The sequence below is a fragment of the Gopherus flavomarginatus genome, chromosome 2 (genome assembly GCF_025201925.1).
Source record: "Gopherus flavomarginatus isolate rGopFla2 chromosome 2, rGopFla2.mat.asm, whole genome shotgun sequence".
Taxonomy (NCBI): Eukaryota; Metazoa; Chordata; order Testudines; family Testudinidae; genus Gopherus; species Gopherus flavomarginatus.
Window position 1 is genome coordinate 153,358,648 of NC_066618.1, and position 21,173 is coordinate 153,379,820.

The 21,173-nt window shown below is 47.4% G+C and overlaps 1 protein-coding gene across 4 annotated transcripts in view; it reads left to right on the top strand.

Moving 5' to 3' along the window:
• Positions 1 to 21,173, top strand: part of ELMOD3 (ELMO domain containing 3) — a 66,370-nt gene that overhangs the window by 40,511 nt on the left and 4,686 nt on the right. For 3 of the 4 annotated variants that reach the window (XM_050940179.1, XM_050940180.1, XM_050940182.1), the window contains 8 exons: positions 2,941 to 3,021; positions 5,242 to 5,311; positions 6,485 to 6,547; positions 7,529 to 7,620; positions 8,697 to 8,820; positions 10,394 to 10,516; positions 18,654 to 18,784; positions 19,931 to 20,007. In XM_050940179.1, coding sequence (XP_050796136.1) covers positions 2,944 to 3,021; positions 5,242 to 5,311; positions 6,485 to 6,547; positions 7,529 to 7,620; positions 8,697 to 8,820; positions 10,394 to 10,516; positions 18,654 to 18,784; positions 19,931 to 20,007 — 758 coding nt within the window. In that variant the 5' untranslated portion in view covers positions 2,941 to 2,943. Of the gene's footprint in view, positions 1 to 123; positions 166 to 2,940; positions 3,022 to 5,241; positions 5,312 to 6,484; positions 6,548 to 7,528; positions 7,621 to 8,696; positions 8,821 to 10,393; positions 10,517 to 18,653; positions 18,785 to 19,930; positions 20,008 to 21,173 lie in introns of those variants that run through there. The other variant, XM_050940178.1, reaches the window with a different exon arrangement.

The following is a 21,173-nucleotide window of genomic DNA, read 5'->3' on the forward strand; positions in this document are numbered from 1 at the left end:
GGGGTATCTGGGAACTGTAGTCGGGGAGGGGAGGCGGCAGCTGCGCCGATTGGGTCCGCGTGGCCTTCTGGGAGAGAGGCTATTGGAACCACAACTCCCAGTGTGCAGCGCGGCGTGGCGCGGCACGCGCGCATGGCGGTGGAAGGAGCCGAAGTGGGGGAGAAAGTGAGGTGAGGGAAGCGCCTGGGTCTGGGGTTTCGAGGAGGGGGCGGGGCTAAGGAACAGGCCTGGGGGGGATGACTGAGGGGTTCAAAGGTCACAGGGGTCTGCAAGGGGGCAGAGAGGGGTTGTGGCTGCAAAGGGGGAAGGGGTTGGGAAAAGGGGGCTGCAAAGGGGCAGAGGGATGGGGGCTGCAAATGGGTAGGGGAGCTGCAAAGAGGAAGGGGTTGGGAAAAGGGGCGCTGCAAAGGGGCAGAGGGAAAAGGGGGAGGGGTTGGGGCTGCAAAGGGGGAGCGGGGGTCTGCAAAGGGCTTGAGCTAGCGTGCTAAGAGTAAAAGCATGCCTGCAGTGGCATACGCAGGGGTTAGGCTAGCCAGCCACCATCCGTACATAACTAGGACCTTGGCCAGGATTGTATTCAGGCACTCAGCCTGAAACATCGCAGCCCCACTGCTATTTTTAGCGTGCTAGCTTGAGCACAGCTAGCGTGTGTATGTCTGCCTGAGCTGAGAATTACACCTCCCAGCTCCTGGGCAGACATACACGCAGCTCTGAACTCAGGGAGTGAGGAGCATGGCTAAGCTCACCCTCATCCCTGGCCCTGCCCAGCCATCTGTGGGGTTCGAACCAGGGAGAAAGGAATTTCCAGCCCAGGGCCCATCCCTGCAAGTGACTGGAGCCAGCTGCTGTGCTCAAGCCTAGCTAGTGCTTGTACTATCTTAGCTGTAGGGATTGATGCTTTATTTGCCTTATAAAAGGAGTGCTGGCAGCAACTCTTGTAATTAGATTGTTTAATGCTTCCCATTATAAAACAAATTCTTACAGCCTTTATTTGAAGGCTCTCACACTCCCTGCAGCTGGACTTCGAAAGTTGTCCTGGGGATAGTACTGGGGTCGAGGAGATATCTTTGTTGTTCCAATAGAAGTGCATTCGTTTAGCTGAAAATTACTATTTCCCATTTGTGGATAGAGCTTGTTTTTGCACTATGACTCTATTGTTGCATATGCACTACCCCAGAATTTGCATTTGATCCATAGCTCAAGTTCTAGTGGGACACAAGCAAAATGCACTTCCACCTGCTGCTTTTCCCCCCATCAAAAATATTCTGATCCAGAGAGTGTGTATTGCTTTGGGAACCAAATAGCATGAGCTCTAGACTCACTTCTTCCACAGACTGATGCTAATAATTTTATACCCTTCACCACCCTTATTATTCATTGTGGCCCCATACCTGACTGAGAGACTGCAGAAGCTTGAAATAAAATGTCGTTCTCTTAATATGGCAGCTCCAAATCCCATTCATTCAGCAGCACTGCCTCAGAAAGAAAGAACACTTGCCATATCTTTGCCCTTGATTGTGTTGTCTGTAAAATGAGGTGATGCGTGAATAGGTAATCCATTGCTTCAGTATGTTATGCTGGATCCTCTCATGTCTGATTTACATAGGGTAAGAGCTTTGTCCGGCTACCAGCCAAAGTAGTTAGTGCTTAGATCAAGTAGTAAAGCTCTGGGTTGCGATGCTGACATTTAAGAGGGCAGGAAAAAGTTGTTACATTTACACATAATAGAATTTTTTATCTTTCTCTTTTCTAATCCCTCCCCAGTGAATTATATACAAAAATTACGTTAAACTGAGGGTTTGTAGGCACTGACGGCTGCTCCAGTGGCTCATTGCAGAACTGGCTGGATGCAAGTCTGCCACTGCCATGCTTCCTCCAGCCCCCAACGTGCCCCCAGTCTTTTGCCTGGGTCCTGGAATTCCCCCTGTGTTGGGGTAGTTTTGTGAACTGGAATACTGATCATAGGCCCAGGAAGCTGATTTAAGTCAGTTTCCCAAACTTTTGCAGCATAGACTAGCTCTTACTTAAGTGATTTTTAGCAAATAGCTACGTGACAACATTAATGTTTTCTCTCAGAAAACATCTTGAGGCAGCCCTGAAGCTATTGGCCAGGATGCATGACCATATTCTTCAGCATACAGCTCTGCAAACCTAGGTTTTATTTTTGAGAGGGTGCCATGTAGTTCCCATTCACTGCTGCTGACTTGGGTAAAGTATTTGGTCTTGAAGACGGCTACAAAAGAGAATCCTGTCTCAGTGGCAGAGCATTGCAACATATAAGAGCATATCCATTGCTTTGGAATTCAATGGAAAATACTCCCTGCTGACGCCCAGTAAAATTCTGGAAGTAATTTTATGAATGAATGAGACAATTCACACCTCAGAGCTAATTATACTCTCTGCAAATGCACTCATGTATCACTACATTATTTACATGTAGGTCATGTTTTGAAGGTTTTTTGTTTTTCTTTTTTTTTTTGGCAACCATAACAACTAGAGACTTAATATTTTTAAAAAATGAAAGCTGAGACTCTGAAGAACAAATGAGAGGACTGTTAGCAGACCTGGGTAAGTCCTTTGCACTTTATGCACACCCTACATTGTGGGAAACACAAATTTAAATAGACTTTTGTTTATTGTAACAACATTAGAAAGTTGTTTGTGGTTTGAACTTTTCCTTAGAGTACTTTCCTTTTACTCTTTCAGTAAGCACACAAACAGAAGAAACAGCAGTTAAAGCAATTGAAACATTGAAAATGAGGTGAAATTTTCACGTTAACAGTTTTTCTTATTTCCTTTCCATTTGATTGTATCTGCCAGAACACCCAACTTGATGCTTGCACTGTGTCAGTATTATACGTACATTACAGGAACTTGGGCTACTTTAGGAAGTGACTGGTGGTTTGTTTCCTGGTGACTTTGATTTAATTGTTTCATTAGGGCATGAACAGATGCACTGCAGACACCCACCAGTCTGAAGAGCAAGGTATCTTCCTTCCTCCAGCTGTCAAATCCGTACCTGTGCGTATCTCAGATATTCTCATACTTTTCAGCAGCCTGAGACTGAACTCTAGCATTAGACACGTCTCTCTACATTATGTGCAGAGATCTGCATGATGGGCAACATTAGGAATTAATTGTAATTGCACAAAGAGTTGGGAAAGTCCCTTTGTGTGTGTGTGCTCCATCAGGGGCTTTCATGGCACCACTGTCCCCATGTATGCATTTACAAAGTGGTATGGGCTGTACTCTTCCCTAACTTTCAGTGTATGCGAAAGATGTGCTTGCCATGTATTATAGCCACAGGTAAAACCCCAGCAGCACTATCGTACTGTGGCTCATTGTGACGTGATACTGGTACACATGGTGCCTGTGTTGGGCCTGGGCCTGTGTCAAAAAGCACAAACCTCTTGCATACATGCTTGAATGTGATACAGTAACTCCTCACTTAACCTTGTCCTGGTTAACATTAGGTTGCTGATCTATTAGGGAACAAGCTTGTTTAAAGTTGCGCAATGCTCCCTTGTAACGTTTGGCAGCTGCCTGCTTTGTCCACTGCTTGCAGGATTCTCCGGAAGAGCAGCCCCTCCTTGTGGGGATTAGAACTGGGGGGTGACAGCCCCCTCCATCAGCTCTCCTAAATTCCCTGTAAGGTATATGGCTCGGCAGCTGCCCAGCAGCAGTTCAGCTGTCCCTCCCCCCACTGCTCTGCTGCTCCTGCCCTGCCCTCTCCGTTAGAGCTGCTCCCGAGAGCTTCCTGCTTGCTGGGGGATAAGGGGGAGAGGGGTGCTGATATGAGGCTGTTCCCCTGCTCCTGCCCCCCACTCCTGCTTTGTACCCCCTCTCCACAAAGCAGAGGAGGGGACAGGGCTCAGGAACAGAATGGAGGGAGCTTTCTGGAAGCTGTTGCTTCCTGTCTGAACTGATTGATTTGCTTAAAAGGGCAACATACTGGAAGTGGGGTCAGCATACTAAAGGGGCAGTGCACATCTCTCACTCATGCATGCACCCCCCAGCACTTTGGAAAGTCAGCACCTGTGCAGCCGTGCATGTGCTGTCAGGAGGAGGGAGTGCTGCGCTCCAGCTGGATAGCATGGGCTCATTATCATGTTCAGTTTTTGCAGGAAAGTGTTTGCAGCTACCACCCTGCATCTCTTGTGTTTCCTTCCTCCTGTCTCAGTCCATGCTGCCTTGTAGAGTGTGAGGCTACATTAACAACAGCGTATTAACCGTTGTGGGCTCAGCCGAGTGCTAGTTCATCATTTAGCAGGAAGGCATTCCCTGGGAAATATCCCTCCCTCTGACTCCAGCACCTCAACCAAGCTTCACAGTCATTCATTGCTATGACAATATTAAACTGTTTATTTACAATTGTTTAAAACTTATTCTGTATATGTATATAACGTCTTTTGTATGGCGAAAAAAATTTCCCTGGAACCTAACCTCCCCTACATTATGGGTAAATTGGATTCGCTTAACATCGTTTTGCATAAAGTGGCATTTTTCAGGAACAGAACTACAATGTTAAGTGAGGAGTTACTGTACCAGAAAGCACACTACCTTAGGCCTACCTGCCCTTCTGTGTCAGCTTTTCTGGAGGCCTAAACAAGGGCCTCCCTAATTCTTCAAACAGCTCTTTTCACGGGGGATGTGAGGGGTAGATCCAGACTCTCCAAGGTGCTCCGCTGTTCCTTTACCAGCTTGTCTTAGGTGGGCTAACCCGTTTCCTCCAGCAGTGACACCATTCCTCTACAAACCCTTCTTATGATGAGGAGCAGACTATTTCTCCCTGACTGGCTACCCCATTCCCTGTGCAGCTTGTCTCATGGCAGGAGAAAGGGTGAACTCAAGCAGCTTCAGCATGGGAATGCTGGGGAAACCTGTGATGGGTGAGCAGGGTGGTGTCTGTGGGCTCTTTACTTGGGGAACAATCCAGGAGGTTTGTGTAGCTGTTGCAAGTTTGTGTCTCCAGGCTGTGGACATCTTCTGCGGTGTTGTGGCGTAACAAGAATAGTGCATACTGAGATATTTCCCAAAGTGAGAACAGGTCATTATGGCTTCAGGGAGACCTCAGGTGTGGGGAGGGAAATAGGTCTTTAAGATCCCTTATGTACTGAAGACCCCACTTCTCTGCTGTTGCTGTTTGGGGCCACTCAGCACATCAGGCTAGAAAAAATTCCTTTAAAAACTACAGGAGGTGTAAAGGGCATCGCTCCTCCTGACTGTTCTCTCTCTGCCTAGATCTCGGTGCTGAAGCAGAGTGGGCTTCTGCAGGCTCTGGCAGAGGGACCCAATGGGTGCACAGAAGCTGGTGAGCTGTGTTTGAATGTTTCCACTTAATATCCTATTGCTTTCCAATTCTGGAGGGGACCGACGTGCTCCAACAGTGGCTGTAACAGCATTGCGCTGCTCTTTCTGCCTACTGAGCGAATCCTGTCTGTTCTACTGCCGGGCCTAGCCAGAATCTCGCTATAATCAGCCAGTTCAGATTGTCATGATCCTGATACTCTTGGCCAAGTATCTCTCCTCATTGTTGCTAGACTGTCTAGGACCCCTCACAGCATTGCTCCAAGGCTTTGGTCAGGCTTTCTGTCCTGTCCGCCTGCTCTCAAATTCTGTCTCCAACGTGTGGGTCTGCTGGTGTCCTGTCTCCCCGAAACAACATCCAGTTTTTCTGTCTATGAACTAAGCACGTGTCTCAGAGCCATGATTCTGAGCCTTTCTGCTGGGGTGCTGTGTCAGTTGCATTTTTAACTCTCGAATCTCAATCAAGTGAATGGGGTTGTGCTCTCGTTTTTCTTCCCCCACAGTTCAGGCCTCTTCCTGTTCATGGAAGAGACGTGGTACTCTGAACTTCCTTTCCTTCTGCAGTGTCTGGGGTGGTGTGGGGGAAGTCAGGCTGCTGAGTGAGACATGAAAAGGCTCTGTGGAATTCCCCTCTGACTTCCTGTACTATCCTTGGGCCTGATTGTATCTGTTAGGCACTGGCCTGTGTTGGGACAGGGTCAGAACTGCGTTGCCCCCATGATGATATAGTGGAGGCTGGCCAGAAGAACTGCTTAGTAGGGCCATGACCCTTCCTTCCATACCCCCTTTGGGGTGGCTTGGACTATTGTACCTAGCCCTTTTGCAGGTGTGCAGTGGAGAAAGGGCCTTACCCTCAGCACCCCTGAGAGAGCTAACCACAATTTCCTCCTATGCTTATTGATATTCTCTCCTCTGTGGAACTGGATGCGTTTGCTGCAGGCCTCTGGATAATCAAGACAGGGGCTGTCAAGGAATCTGCTGCTGTTCAACTTTATATTGGAGAGCACCCAACTTGGTCTGTGATAAAACGGAAAATTAAATGAGACCCTAAAGGTGGCCAAGCATAAGGTCACAGGAACTATTGTGCTTTTTATCTGCTGGCTGATGGAGAAACAAAGCAAATAGCTGGCCTCAGAGTTCCAGCTGTAGCTAACCCTCTTCTTGTCTCTTTTGCCAGATCCTAGCGCGGAGGTGCTGCAAGCCCAGGAAGAATGGGAGGCCGTGGAAAGTCTCCAGTCAGGTACAGATAACTGCAGTGGTGCTTACCTAGAATCCTTGCCAGTTGGTACTAATTAAATCTCATAGTGGCACTGAAGAGGGAGACAGATGGTTTGTCAATGACGAGGGAGTTGGGGAACTGTCGGGAATGTAGGATGGGAAACTGAGTCACATATCCACCCAATTTAGGCTTAATCAGTTTTGCCTTTGTTTAATACAATTTCACATAGAATTGTCATCACTTAGTGTCTGGACATATATTTATGCCAGATAAGTAATAACAGACAAGACGGAATATAGGTAAATGGGCCCAAGTTACCGCATTCTGGGACACTGAGAAGTCCTCCTTTCCTCCATGATGGTCATCATCTTCCCTGGTCTCCTGGTCTGGTCCTGTCTCGTTCCTCAGTTTCTGGTCTGGCATTTCTTCAGATTTTGTCCCATTTTCACAAGTATTTGTATCACGTGTATTGTCGCATTTTTACATGCTCAATTACCTAATTTTCCTCCAATCAGCATTCAGCGCATTACTCGTTGATATTTACATAACCCGTACATTCAGCATGTGGAAGCTTTAATCACCTGATGTTTACATTTTTCCTGCTAAGTTTGCAGTTTCTGAGTTGGGTTGCCCTTGGTCCCCCCTGTTTAAGTTTCCCAGAAAAGGGAGGTTTTGTTTATCATAACAGTACATGTTTGTATCTCTTACTTACAAGCTGTGTGCCTGCTGTTATGCATGCAGGTCTAAGTTTGGACGCAGGTGGAAAAAAATATTGACTGGAGAAGATCTTAAAACAAAAGAGAAATTTTGTGGGAAAGTAAGAGGCCTGGCCTGCCATGAGCACAGCATCTCTGTAAGGCCAACAGGCAAAGTTTAGCATCGCCGATGTGGGAGGGAAGCTGGTTGGAGTGCAGGGCTTTTTGTGGAGCAGGCTGTGCCTCTTTCAGTGTAACAAGACTTGTCGTGAATCCCAGGCAGGGCCATTTTCTTTCATATTTGCAGGGCTCGTGGAGACGTCTGCAGGTCATGTGCCCCTGATTGCCTTCAATGAAGCGTTGCAGTATTTCCAGACAGCTGACCTGTCAGAGTGCAGGGTATGTACAAACCACTGGGATTGAACAATGTATCGTTATGCATGTTCGTACCACTGTGCAGACAGGAACTCAGTCCCTGGGATGCCTCCTGGCCGTGAGTATTTTACTGAGGCACAGGGAGGTGAAGTGGCTTGTGCAAGGCCACACAATGAGGGTAGGGTGGGCTGGGCTGAGGTTAGAACTCGGGGTTTCCCCAATTTTGCCCCCGTTTCCTATTATGCTGTCTTCTGCCCAATCCCAGGCACCCCCCTTTCCGCTTCCAGTCTGTCCCTCTCTGGTCCTATCCTTCCCAGCTTATGCCCGCTACTATTTCTGCCCCTTACCACCCTGCATTCGAATCAGATTGCTTCCTCCTCTGTGTAGCTTGGGCGCTAAGAGAGAGAGCACTGGTAGCACGGGAGGGACTCGTCTTTCACTCACTTCTGGTGGTTGGTGCCCTAGTGCCTGTAAGCTGGGAGGAGCAATTCCAGAAAGATTGGTGTCCAGCCCCTTCGCTTCTGGGCTGGAGCATGCTCAGTGCAACAGAATGTAGCTGCGACAGTCTTACAAACCTCTTCTGAGCACGTTCAAATGGGATTTACAAAAGTGTGTAATGCACCTAAATCTTGGTGAATTTTCATAGAGATGACAAAAGGCACCTTTCTGACCCCACGTCTTCCATACTGCGAAATTTCAAGTCCTTCCTGTGAAGTATAGAGATGCTATAGCTTCTTAAAGAAACAGTTGTATGAATTTTTTTAATGTTGATTGACCAACCTATTTTTCTTCTAACTTCGTTTTCAGAAGCAGCTGAAATGTGTTTGCTGTAACTTTCCAAAAGTTTTTGGTCTGAAGTCAAGACCAGGCATGGGAAATTTAATCTTGAGAGGTTAAAGTTTGGCAAAATCAGAGGCAACTGAAAACAGGGTCTTGTAATGGAAACTGTTAGGCAACCTGAACTCTTGGTGTGTCTACCCAATTAATTAACAAATTCTCTTGTGAAATAAGATTTGCTGCCATGTTTTCTCCCAAATGATTCCAAGGGAGACTGCACCACATACCCTGATACCTCTCTTTATATATCATCCTTTTCTTAGAAAAAAATCCAGCCAACAGTGCAAAGGCGAGGACTGTCTGCCATGGCTCACTTCTTCTTTGGCCCCCTGCGGCTCCATCAGCAGCTGCAAGGCGAACGGGATCTGGCCCTGGCGATAGCCCAGTGTGAGTATTCCCATCTAACGAGGATGAGCTCTGCCCAGCCAGTTTAATCAGCCTCCCTTGGGTGATTGGTTTTGATTATATGTTCAATGATTGAAGTGTGATCCACCCCTCCCCTCAGCTGGTGTCCTGGAGTGCAGTGCCTTCCCCTGCACTCCTGCCTGCGTACCTTGGACTGAGGACTTTCAGGAGCCATCATGTGCCCTCTCTCCCTGTTCCTTACACACCTCATTAGCATCCTCCCTCTCCATCAAACCAGACATTCTGAGTCACTGGGTCACAAATTCTTTCTGCAGAAAGAGGCATTGTTTGTAATGGGGTCTCTTTATTGAATAGGGTTTGAATATGACCCCTGGAAACACCTGCTTCCTGCTGGGAGATGTCAGGCTTATCAGGTACCAAATCCCCACTAGGGCCCCCAAGATCATAGTTTGCATGAAGATTTGGGATGGTCTCTGAAGGGGCTTGGTAGGTTTAGAAATCTCTTCATAAAAGAATCAGGGAATTCAGATGTTGTGATCTTTATACGTCTAGCTGGTATGTGTTAAGAGAAAGGATGGTCCAGTGGTTAGAGTGCTAGCCTGGGACTTCCCTGCTCCGCCACAGACTTCCTGTGTGGCCTCAGGCGAGTCACTTCGTCTCTCTGTGCTCAGTTCCCCATTGTACAATAGGGATAATAGCACTGCCATTCCTCACAGGGCTGTTTGAGGATGGAGCTATTAAAGATCATAATAATTTCAGATATTACGTCTGTGAGGGCCAGATAAGTACCTTAGATAGAGGGACATAAATGATCCAAACTGTGATCAAGTTAAATGAACAGTTGTCACAGAAACGTAAGCACTGTCTCACTGGGCCAAACCAGTATTCTCTTCTGTTCGGATTCTTGAATTGTGCTCCCCTCCTAGTATCTCCGCACCTTCCAGCAGTGCATTAAGCAACTTGACTGATATGTCCCATGGTATTTGTTTTCTCATCCTCTCCCGGGGGGAAGAATTGTGCATAGTGAAGTGGCTTCTTTTGGTTGTTTTTTCTGTTTAGTTTAAGTACACACATTGCTCTGTATTCATGTTAGAGAGGGCATAGCCAAAGAAAAGCACCTCGTCCTGGGAGCGGACAGTAGGGAGGATTGGGGTGGTCCCTAGTTTATTCCAGAATTCTGGATCTGGCCCCTGAGAAAGTTCGGTTTCCTGCACAGAGGCTTTTTACCCTTACTGGGGAGCTCCATTGTGCAGTCTCTCTTTTTCAATGTCCAGCATCAGCTGTGTCATCGGAAGGTGCAAAAAACCCCTGCACCAGGCTGTTAACCTGCCTACAGGGAAAGACTCTTTCTAACGCTGTGCAGTATGAGGATTGGCTTGTGCTCTAAAACTTGGAGGTTTCCATCCCTTTCAGAACTCCTTGGGTTTTTTCCTAACTGGATGTTCCTGCTATCCACATAAATGTCTAGTTCTTCTATGAATCCATTTAACCTGCAGGGTTTTTGTTTTTGTTTTTTTGCCATGTCTCCATGTTGGTGCTTTAGAGAAGAGGGATGTTCAGTGTCACAGAGAGATGATCAGTGTTTTCCATACAGGTGGCTTGGATAATAATGAGAAAGTGCACATGAGGATCCTGCAGACCATCTACAGGAAACTAACAGGCTCCAGATTCGATTGTCCCCGCTACGGCGCCCACTGGGAAGAGCTGGGCTTTCAAGGTATGGTGAGGCAGTGAGGAGAGGGTGGGCTCTGTAGTACAGAACTTCGAGGGTGGGGTCCCCAGCTATCACTCCGGCCCCTGTGGCTGAAGTGACCCAACACCGACTTAAAGGAGTCTGGGTTTGTTGCCTCCATCCCCCTGCAGCTGCTCTACACTGTGTGCTTTTCATTGCAGCTGCTGATCTGGCATCTGTCACTGTCTCAGCCAGCTGGACAGTCAGATGCTCATATACCGGCTTCTGCTGCCACCGCTGGCATAGCTAGTAATTTCCCAGTGACTGCTGGCCCAGTGAGATGCCACTGGCATTGCTGGTTCACCATGTGTTCCTGGTTGGCCACTGGTGCTTGTTTGTTGGTGATCTCTGAATAATAAGCCCTTTCTGAGGGTTTGATTTAGTTGGGAGGCACTGGTTGCAACTCCATGGCTAAGGCTGCATTTCAGTGTACATATAAAGCAAGTATTCTACCTCTGTTTTGTGTATTACAAAAACACAGCACTTCAGTTACAGACGACTTTCTGAGACGTTACAAATAAATCCATTAATGAGAGTTACACTTTTATTAAAAACTGGATTCTTTAAGAAATGTAGCATGTGTTAGTCTTTTCTTTGTCTGGAGTGGGTTTAACAACAGAATAACACCAACTCTTCAAGCTCTCCACATAGTTAAAGTTAATCGAACTCTTGTGCATAGCCTGCATTTGAAGAAATGAAGTTGTAATTAAGGAAAGTTGTTAATGATTGTTGTATCTAATTGTTATGATTATATGGAATATGGACAGACAAAAGACTGGTCTATACTACAAAGTTAGGCTGATGTAAGCCATCTTGCACCGACCTAGTTGTGCATGTGTCTACACTTAAATTTGGTTCCCATCGAGGAGAGCGCCCCTTTGTAACACCGCTTCCCTGAGCTGTGTTGAGCCCTGGTCAATTAACCGAGGTTGATGTAGTGTGAGTGTAGACACGGCATTACCTATGTCAAACCTAACAACTCTCTAGCAGCTGTCCAACAATTCTTGACTGTCACTGCTCTGGTCACAATTGTGAACTCAATTGCCAGGGGTCATAGAGACCGGAGGACTGGCTTCCCCAGCACCTTAATTGAAATGCCTTTTCCCAGGGGGAGGGATAACTCAGTAGTTGGAGCATTGGCCTGCTAAACCCTGGATTGTCAGTTCAATCGTTGATGGGGCCATTTAGGGATTTGGGGCAAAAATCTGTCTGGGGATTGGTCCTGCTTTGAGCAAGGGGTTGGACTAGATGACCTCCTGAGGTCTCTTCCAACCCTAATACTCTTTGATTCTATGATTGTACAGTGTGACAATCACACCTAGCAGCTCTCCATTCTTGTGTGCAACTGCCCAGCCACCCATGCTGGCTACGCTGACTGTGGGAAGAAGAGGCTGTGTGAGCACAGCTATAGACCAGCTGTAGAAATGAGGAGATCTACGAGCAGATTGCACAGGGGATGCAGGAAAAGGGGTACGACAGGGATCAGCAGCAGTGCCATATGAAAGTGAAGGAACTGCGGCTGGCATACCAGATGGCCAGAGAGGCCAACAGTCAATCTAGTGCTGAGCCACAGACCTGCTGCTCTTACAAACAGCTGCATGCCATACTTGGTGGAGACCCCACCACCACCTCACAGACCACTATAGGTACTGCTGAGGAGCCTGAGACACAGACTCCTGCCATGAACAGCACAGAAGAGGCGGTGGATGGGGAGACATGCAACCAGCAGTGTCCAGCTATGCCACAATCCTGGACCTCTTTGAGACACCCCCACAGTCCAGTCAGCTCTGGCACTTGAGCACGGGCAACCCAATGCCAGGGAAGGAACTTCAGGTAAGTGTGTAAATGTATTTCACGTTACAATGATGTACCGATAGTGCTCCCAACTTAGCAGGACATCACTATCAATTTTTCATTCATTTATTCATACCAGAAGAGGTTAGCAGAAAAACCAAGAGAGATCGTTATTGGCTCTTCAGTCCCTTGTGGAGTTAGGCAGTGGGTGCCATGCATAGCAGTTTGTTTTATGTACACAGGGATGGCTGTTGAATCTTCCTGAGAGATCTTGATGAAATTTTCATGACAGTATCTGCAATCCTTTCCCAAAGGTTTCTAGGATGATAGCCTTTTTTCCTCTGCCATGGGAGGCTTTCCCATGCCGATCGGCAATAACTTCTGCAGGCACCATTGCGTAAACAAGCTAGTGGCATGTGGGCTCAGGTGGCTCTGGGACACCAGCAGCTGTGTTTTCTGTGCCTCTGTTATCCTCAGGAGTGAGATGTCAGCTACAGTCACCGCCACCTGTGGAAAGTGCTGCCAGTATCCAGCACCAGTGCCCTGTACTCTTAGTTTCATGCAACTGAGCAATTCCCTCCTCATTTAGGGTGACCAGATGTCCCGATTTTATAGGGAAAGTCCCGATATTTGGGGCTTTTTCTTCTATAGGCTCCTATAACCCCCCATCCCCGTCCCAATTTTTCACACTTGCTGTCTGGTCACCCTATCCTCATTTCCGTTGCCCCTTGTGGGCCATAGTAACCGCAGCTGGTGCCGTGAATGGTGCTGGGCACAAGCATTCCGAAGCAGAAGTTGCAATAAGCAGGTTGTGTTTAAAACTTTAGGGCAGCAAGGGAAAGGAGTTTAGAACCTGAACTTTTGCTTTCCATTGTGACTATGCTAACAACGGTACCTCTGTATGCTTTATCTATAGCCACTACTGTGGCCTTGAGGGGTTCCCCCTCCACACCTGCAGGACTCCTGAAGCAGATGAGGAGAAAGAATAGGACTCGGGATGATATGTTCAGCGAGATCTTGCAGGCCAGTGCTGCATCAGACTGTGAGCAGAGGGCCTGGAGGGTGAATATTGCAGACTGTAAGGAGAGGGAAAGAGTGGACAGGAGAGAGGTCCAGAAGTCCCAGCCGGCAAAGGAGAGGGAGATGCACCAGGACATAATGGGGCTTCTCTGGCAGCAAACACAGATGTTGCATACTCTTGTGGACCTACAGGTTCAACAATAATGGTCTCGCCTCCCTCTGCAGCCCTTGGAGAATTCCATTTTAGCAAGTCCCTATGGCCCCTCCTCCCCCCCCCCAAACGTTCCACTGGGCATCAGGGGTCGCATCGCTACCCCTATACACCAACAGACAGTAAGGACAACCACAGCTTCACATACACTGGTCTGTGAGAGCCACAGTTGCTGCATGTGTAGCCAAAATAGATGGGAATGTTCTTTCTCCTTGCTAAGCTCTGTTCTGTTAATTTATTAGGGTTTTAAGGTACATGCTTTTAAATTGCACAGATTTTTTTTTTGCACTGGTTTTGTTACTCAATAAAATTACATTTTTTGGATAATTCGTCTTTATTAATTCCCAACATGAGCTGCAGAATGACTAGCTGTACTGAAAGCACCCACTTACTTTGTATGGTGTAATAGGTGCCTCAAGGGTGTTCTAGTCATGGATGTACACCTAACAGGCCCCAAAACTGCAGGGCCAGGTAGAGCACAGTCCATCACAATGTGTTTTTGTGGCTTACTGGCAAAGGGTTCTTTCAAGGCCTTCTTCAGCTGTATAGCTCCATGTTGAGCACTTCTAATGGCCCTTGTGTCTGGCTGTTCAAATTCAACAGACAGCCGCTCCACATCTACCTTCCACCCTGGCAGCAGCTTTTCTCCCTTTGCCTCACAGATAGTATGCAGGACACAGCAAACAGCTATAACCACTGGGATATTTTTCTCATAGAAATCCAATCAGGTGAGTAAACGACGCCAGCATCCTTTCAACTTACATTCAGCTGTCATTCTGCACCAGCTGAGCTGGCAGTTGAATCTTATTTTTGGTGCTGCCAAGGTGGCCAATGTATGGCTTCATGAGCAAGGGGTAGGCTGGGTCCTCCAGGATCACTATGGGCATTTCAACATCACCAATAGTAATCCGCTGGTCATGAGAGAGAGTCCCTGCTTCCAGCTTTCTGATATGCATGTCGGCTATTGCTGCACAGCAGTTCAGGATCTCAGTTGCCACAAATCCATCCAGTATGTCCTGCACGTTGCTGAGAGTCACAGTCCTGCGTAGCAGGAGACAGTTAATGACCCTGCGCAGTTGCATGACAACAGCCGCTCTGTGGATTTTCCAACTGCAGAATGATTTTCCTGCTGACCTGTGGAAATCCGGCCTTGCAAGTTTCCACAGTGTTATTGCCACTTGCTCCTCCCCTGTCAGTGCGGCACTCAGTCTGGTGCCGCTGTGCTGGAGAGTTGGGGTGAGCGTGGCACACAGATCCAGGAATATGGCCTTTTGCAGCCAAAAGTTCTGCAGTCTTTACTCATTCTATCAAAAAACCTGCATTATGACGTGATCTCACCAATCCGTGCCCATTTTTTGAGCCCAGAAATGGCTCTCCACCATCTACAGCAGCTCTGTGAATGAAAGTAACCACCTTGAACTGGCTTTCGTTATGTCTCACAGCTATCTGTCATCCATGAAAGCATCATATTCCCTGCTGATTCAGTTCTTCTTGCATCTCTGCAAATACCAGAGGATCGTGTACCCTGTGCGTGCAACTCTTATGACAATAATGCAGAGCTGTGCAGGCTCCATGCTTCTGTCACAGATGGCAGACAGTGAGGAGAGACACGTGGGTTCATGGGATTTTTAAAATGAGCATGAAAATGATGGGATATAGATGACATTCTGGGATGAAGAACGTTGCATGCTAGGAAGCTGACTCTTTGCTCCTGGCCACCCCAAAAGAGTGCACTGGAAGATGGTGATTTGCAAACTGAGATACCTACCCATGGTGCATTGACACAAATACTCCTGGTGAGTACGCACATCGCTGTCACAAGGAGTCAAGTATACACGCACACAAGCAGCATACTAACTCTGGCAGTTTATGCCAGCATAACTTGTGTTGGCCAAAGTTTGTGGTGTAGATGTGTCCTAAGGGAAATGACTTGGGCAACTGTTAAGTGACATCAGAACTAACTCACCAATCCTCACATTTCCTCTACAGCTAATTTGCATGTAAGAATTCCATTGGTTGTACTTGTTGAGAGCAAATTAATTCTCACTGTCTTTATTTGGAGATTATCTCCCTGATATTGGTTTGAGTGGCCAGTTAATTTTCTTTAGTCTTGTCTGCTTTCCTGGCTTTGCAAGCCAGTACTTACTGGCAGACATGGAATCCTTTTCATGCGATGAGCCTAAAATGCTCTTGGATGTTCCTTGTGTTTTGTTTTGTTTTTTTTAATTTTCAGATTCTTTGGGAGGTATCCATCCTCTGGTCCTTGTTGTCTGCTTTTGGGGGTGGAGGTTGAAGTGTGTCTAATGAGAGAATGGAGATAGCTTATTCTGTTGTCCCTTCAGAGCCATAGATGCCTGTTCAATACTGTAAATACATTTGCTTGCTATCTGTGCTATAAAGTGACACCAGGGAAACTGCCATAGGGTTTTTGTTTTAAGGAGAAGATGCCACGAATTCCTTTGCTGCCTCGTACTGTGTAGATGCTGCTGTTTGGCACAGGTTGTAGCAGACAGAGCGTGCCGTAAATGAGCTTATCTCTTGTGCTCCTGCAATGAAAAATGCTTTTGTTTTTATACTTAAACTCTTTGCAATCTGTGCATCCTCGGATACATAACAGTAATAATAACATGCTCTCATATAGCGTTTTTCATCCAGAGATCTCCAGGCACTTTACAAAGAAGGTCATTTTTAGCCTCATTTTACAGATGGGGAAAGTGAGGCAGAGACCAGTGCAATGACTTGCCCATGATCACCCTGCAGGCCACTTGCAGAATTGGGACTAGAACCCAAGTCTTCTGAGTTTGTCCGGTGCTCTGTCCACTAGGCAGTACTGCTTCTGTTCTCTTGGACTATTTTCCGTTACGTGAAAGTGGGTGAATGAATGAGGGGAGAATTGGACAGGATGGGACTAAGCAGCATTGCATCTCTAGCATGGTGGTAGCATAAGGAGGGTTGGCTGAACCAAAATAGGGATAGGTAGTGGGTGACAGGCAGGGAAGACCATGACAGATGGTCCTTTTCTGTGGTTGGGAAGAAGGATGGAAAGTGGTGGACAGGAGAGAGGTAGAGCATTGATGACGAGAAACAGGAACTGATGCTTCTGCTTCTTCTGTAGTTATATCTGCTCATTTGCATATGCTAATCATAGTTCCTAGGAGAAAGTTGTCCTCAAACTTCTTGAAACCTTGTCCTCCCATGTCGCACGTTTGTTGGTTGATGGAGTTACTTCGACTTGACTGTCAGCAGCAGATCCTACCTTAATGTCGAAGACATCTGAGAGACAGAGGACATTCAGTGTTTTCCCCTCATCTGTACGAGGCTTGGCAGTTTTCACTAGTCGCAGTGACACACAGGGGTCTTCGACATGGCAACTCAAGGTGGAATTTCCTGCAGGGGTGGACGTGTGCATGCGAGTATTGATCATGCTAACATGCTACAAATGGCAGTTTAGTGGCAGTGCGGGCAGTGGGACAGGCTAGCTGCTCACGTACATACCTAGGATCTCAGACAGGATGGTACTTAGGGCAGCTAGCCTGTCTCGCTGCCTATGCTGTTCTGGTTACGCTGCTATTTTTAGTGTGTGAGCTCAATCAGCGCTAGTGTGCATACGTCTACCCAAGCTGGAAATTCACCTCCAGCACCAGTCCCTTCTGTGTCATGTTTGCAGTGCTACATGACCATCATCGTCTCCTTTTTTCCAGTGCTCGAGTTGGGTAGGCCGATGTTATGAGCTGCATTCGCCTGTGTCTGTTTTGAGCCTGCTGGGGCACGACTATCTTCTTGGATGTCCACAACACACTCTCCATCAGTCTTCCACAGAGAACTATTTTAGGCAGCTGGGACAGGGTCATTCTAGCAAGATGGCCCATTGGTTGGAGTTGGGACATTTTGATGATTGTAGTCACTTTTAGTCTTCTACAGATGTAATTATATTGTAGTCTACCCATCCTTGCCATGCCTAGGACAGGGCCCAGGCACTTCATCTCCAATGTTTGCAGCTTTTGGTCCAGACACTTTGTCACTACCTACGTTTCATCACCATAAAGTAAACATTCAACTCATTGTACCCACATTAATCTGACTTTAGCTGTTGTGGATGCTGAGTTAAGGTTCCAAACGTTTTATTCAGGTATGCAAATGTTCTGCAGTTTACTAAAACAGTCCTCTGAATTTGTAAACTCACGAGTTTTTGCTTGAAGAATTCAGTGGATTCTTTTGTAAAAAATGATCTCCAGTTATCCAGAGTCTTCCAGGCTAGATAGAATTCAGCTTTTCTCCATCCTATAATCTAAAAAATAAGCATTAAAAAACAAACTCTGAGCAACCTATCTACCAAACAACAAAATGCAATCACCTCATTAGTCATCATAAAAACACAAATCAAACAAAGCGCCAACCCCCTTTTTTTCCCCATTTGGTCTCCAAATGGCTCACTACTCCCTCTTTTTAATGGCGATAGGCTCATCCCAGAATTCTTTGCTAGCTGGTGTGGCAACTCTTCTGAAGCCTCAAGTGGCTGAAAAGCATTCTGGTGCGTGCTTGAGCCTGACCCCACCGGAGGGGAAAGTTGATCTGCAAATGATAGATCCACAGAGAAGAGAGGAAAAGGTAAGAAAGGGAGGGAGATTGTGACCCCTCAACTGCCTGGCTCCATGGAGCAGTGTGGGGAGCCTGCTGTGGCATCCAGTTAACTTCTCCTGGATATAAAAACTAGAGAGCAAGAGTAGCTGCAGGCAGGTCCTGGCAGACAAGGGAGACAATATATTGGGTGCCCAGTTGCTGCAGAATGGTGAATTCCATGGTGGAAATGCAGGATTCAGTGGCTGATTGGGGAAAAATGCCAATTCCACGAGATGAATGGGGCAGTTCACACCACTTGTTGCAGGCTTACTGCAAATTCAGGCTGGTATCACTGCATCGTTTGGTTGATATTTTTGAGGTTTTCTCAGCAATCACAAGGACTGGCAATGGAAAGAGTTTGTCAGAATATATATCATGCTCCAAAGCAGGCATGTAATAAGACAGGGAGAGCATATACTGAGTGATTCAGGACAGGAACATACCCGGCTTACCTGGCTGTATGTTCTTATATTAAAGGTATGGATCCTGGGACAGACCTGCGTGGGACTGGATTGCTCGGGTTAATGCAAATTCTATATTTTGTAATGGACTCTCGGACATTACCCCTAGCTCGAGACGTTTTCAAGCTGTCCCATCATGAATCACAGGCATGTCCTTCCCTTTTCAACTCTGACTCTGGATTGGTATTTATTTATTATTATTAAACTTCAGGGAAAGGTAAGTGTGGAATCCTGCTTTTCAATTGGCTATTAGGAAAACTCTTTCACGTCCCAGATTCTCTGCTTCATCCAGTTTCTGATCAATGGTGTGTCTTTCCACAGCCCTGAGAGATGTTGGATACTCTCCACCTTGAATAAATCTGATGTTGCCAATTCCACAGCCTCCCTTCAGCCAAACTTTAGTCCCATTAGCCAAACAATTCTCACTTATAAAATGTTCCCCATGGTGTGTGTTAATTTTATTCCCTTGTTTTACACCCATCATTGTTTATTCTGTTTTGGTGAGGGAGAAGATGTTTTAATCAAAGACAGGCTCAAATCATATGCCAGAACCAAACCCCAGCTCTGTTTGGTCGTAGGCTCTTCAGTCAAGCAGACAAAGCTATAACCTGATCCAATGGCTGGAAGTTGAAGCTAGACAAATTCAGAAGGGAAATAAGGCACTAATTTTTAACAGGGAGGGTAACTAACCACTAGAACAATTTACCAAGGGCCATGGTGGATTCTCCATCAGTGCCATTTTTAAATTAGGTTTGAATGTTTTCCTAAAAGAACTGCTCTAGGAATTATTTGGGGAGGAATTCAATGGCCTGCATTATACAGGAGGTCGGACTAGAAGACCACAATGGTCCCTTCTGGTCTAGGAATCTGTTAATCCAGATCCAAACTTTATATCTTCATAATGGGCATGGGTGGAACCAAACCCTCTGATTAAAATGTGGGTTCAATAACTGGAGCCAAACTGACGGTCAGGGCTGATTGGGTTTGGCCCAATAGAAAGAGGTTTGAGCGACAAACTCTGACCTGAGTCTGTATCTGTATTTATTGATATCACCAGAGTGCCTAGGAGCCCCAGTCATGGATCAGGGTCCCACTGTGGTAGATGCTGTACAAACCAAACAAAAAGGTGGCCCTGGCCCCAAAGAATTTACAATATCCAGGGTTTAGATCTGGGCCCATCTCTGACTAGAACAGAGACCCAATGAAGGACATTGTCCAGGTGCTGGAGGGAAGAGGGACCTTATCCGGCAGAACAGGGGTGGAATCGCTGATTTCATTCTGTTTCTTTTCCAGAATTTCCCTTTCTGTGTCATGTCTATAAATATCACTCGCATCGTGATCCAGGCCCTGAGGGAAGAACATCTTTCTCGGTGAGTTCCTAGCCCAATGTGGCCCTAGAGCAGGGGTGGGCAAACTTTTTGGCCCAAAGACCATATCAGAGTTGCGCAATGCATGGAGGGCCGGGTAGAGAAGGCTGTGCCTCCCCAAACAGCCTGCCCCCTATCCACCCCCTGACGTCCCCCCTCAGAACCCCCGACCCATCCAAACCCCCCCCCCCCGCTCCTTGTCCCCTGTCTGCCCCCTCCCGGGACCCCCTGCCCCAACTGCCCCTCAGGATCCCACCCCCTTATCCAACCCTCCTGCTCCCTGTCCCCTGACTGCCCTCCCAACTCCTATCCACATCCCTGTCCCTGGACAGGCCCCCCGGGACTCCCACTCCCAACCCTCCCTGTTCCTCATCGCCTGACCGCCCCCCCAGAACCTCTGCCCTATCCAACCACCTCTCTGACTGCTCCCCAGGACCCTCCGCCCCCTTACCCAACCTCCCCACCCCCTTACCAGCAGCAGGAGCTCGCAGCCGTGACACCCGGCCAGAGCCAGCTGCACTCCCCATGCTGCCCAGCGGGAGCGACTGGCCAGAGTGTGGCCTGTGCGGTGGCATGGCTGTGGGGGAGGAGGGACAGTGGGGGAGGAGCCAGGGACTAGGCTCCCTGGCCAGGAGCTCAGTGGCCTGGCAGGATGGTCCTGTGGGCCGCACATAGCCCACTTCTGCCCTAGAGCCCTGTGTGTAGACCCCAGGCTGCATTACTAAAGGCTCGTCTACACTTCATGTACCACCATGCCGAGAGACCCAATTACCACTTGGTTTTGACATGCTGCTTTGTAGTGCAGGTGGGCTGAAATGTGAGCACAGGTAGAGAGGAAGGAATTGTACCTCAGTAAAGCAGGCAGGGACTTTCTACTTAGTTGTGCATCTTGAAGTAAAGGGATTGTATGTCTAAGGGTATTGTGTGTGCTGGAGGATTGGTTGTGTCTCTGTCTCAGACAGGTTGCTAGCGTAGGGCTGTATATGTATTTAGCACTCTGATACGTAAATGAGTGTGTGTTCCAGTATCTGGTGTGGCTTGATACCGAGGAGAGTTGGGGCACTGCAGGACAGGGGTTATACCCAGGCTTGGGGAACAAAGAGAAATTACAGACCAGTCAGCCTAACTTCTCTGGGACAAGTAATGAAGCAATCAGTTATGCACCTCGC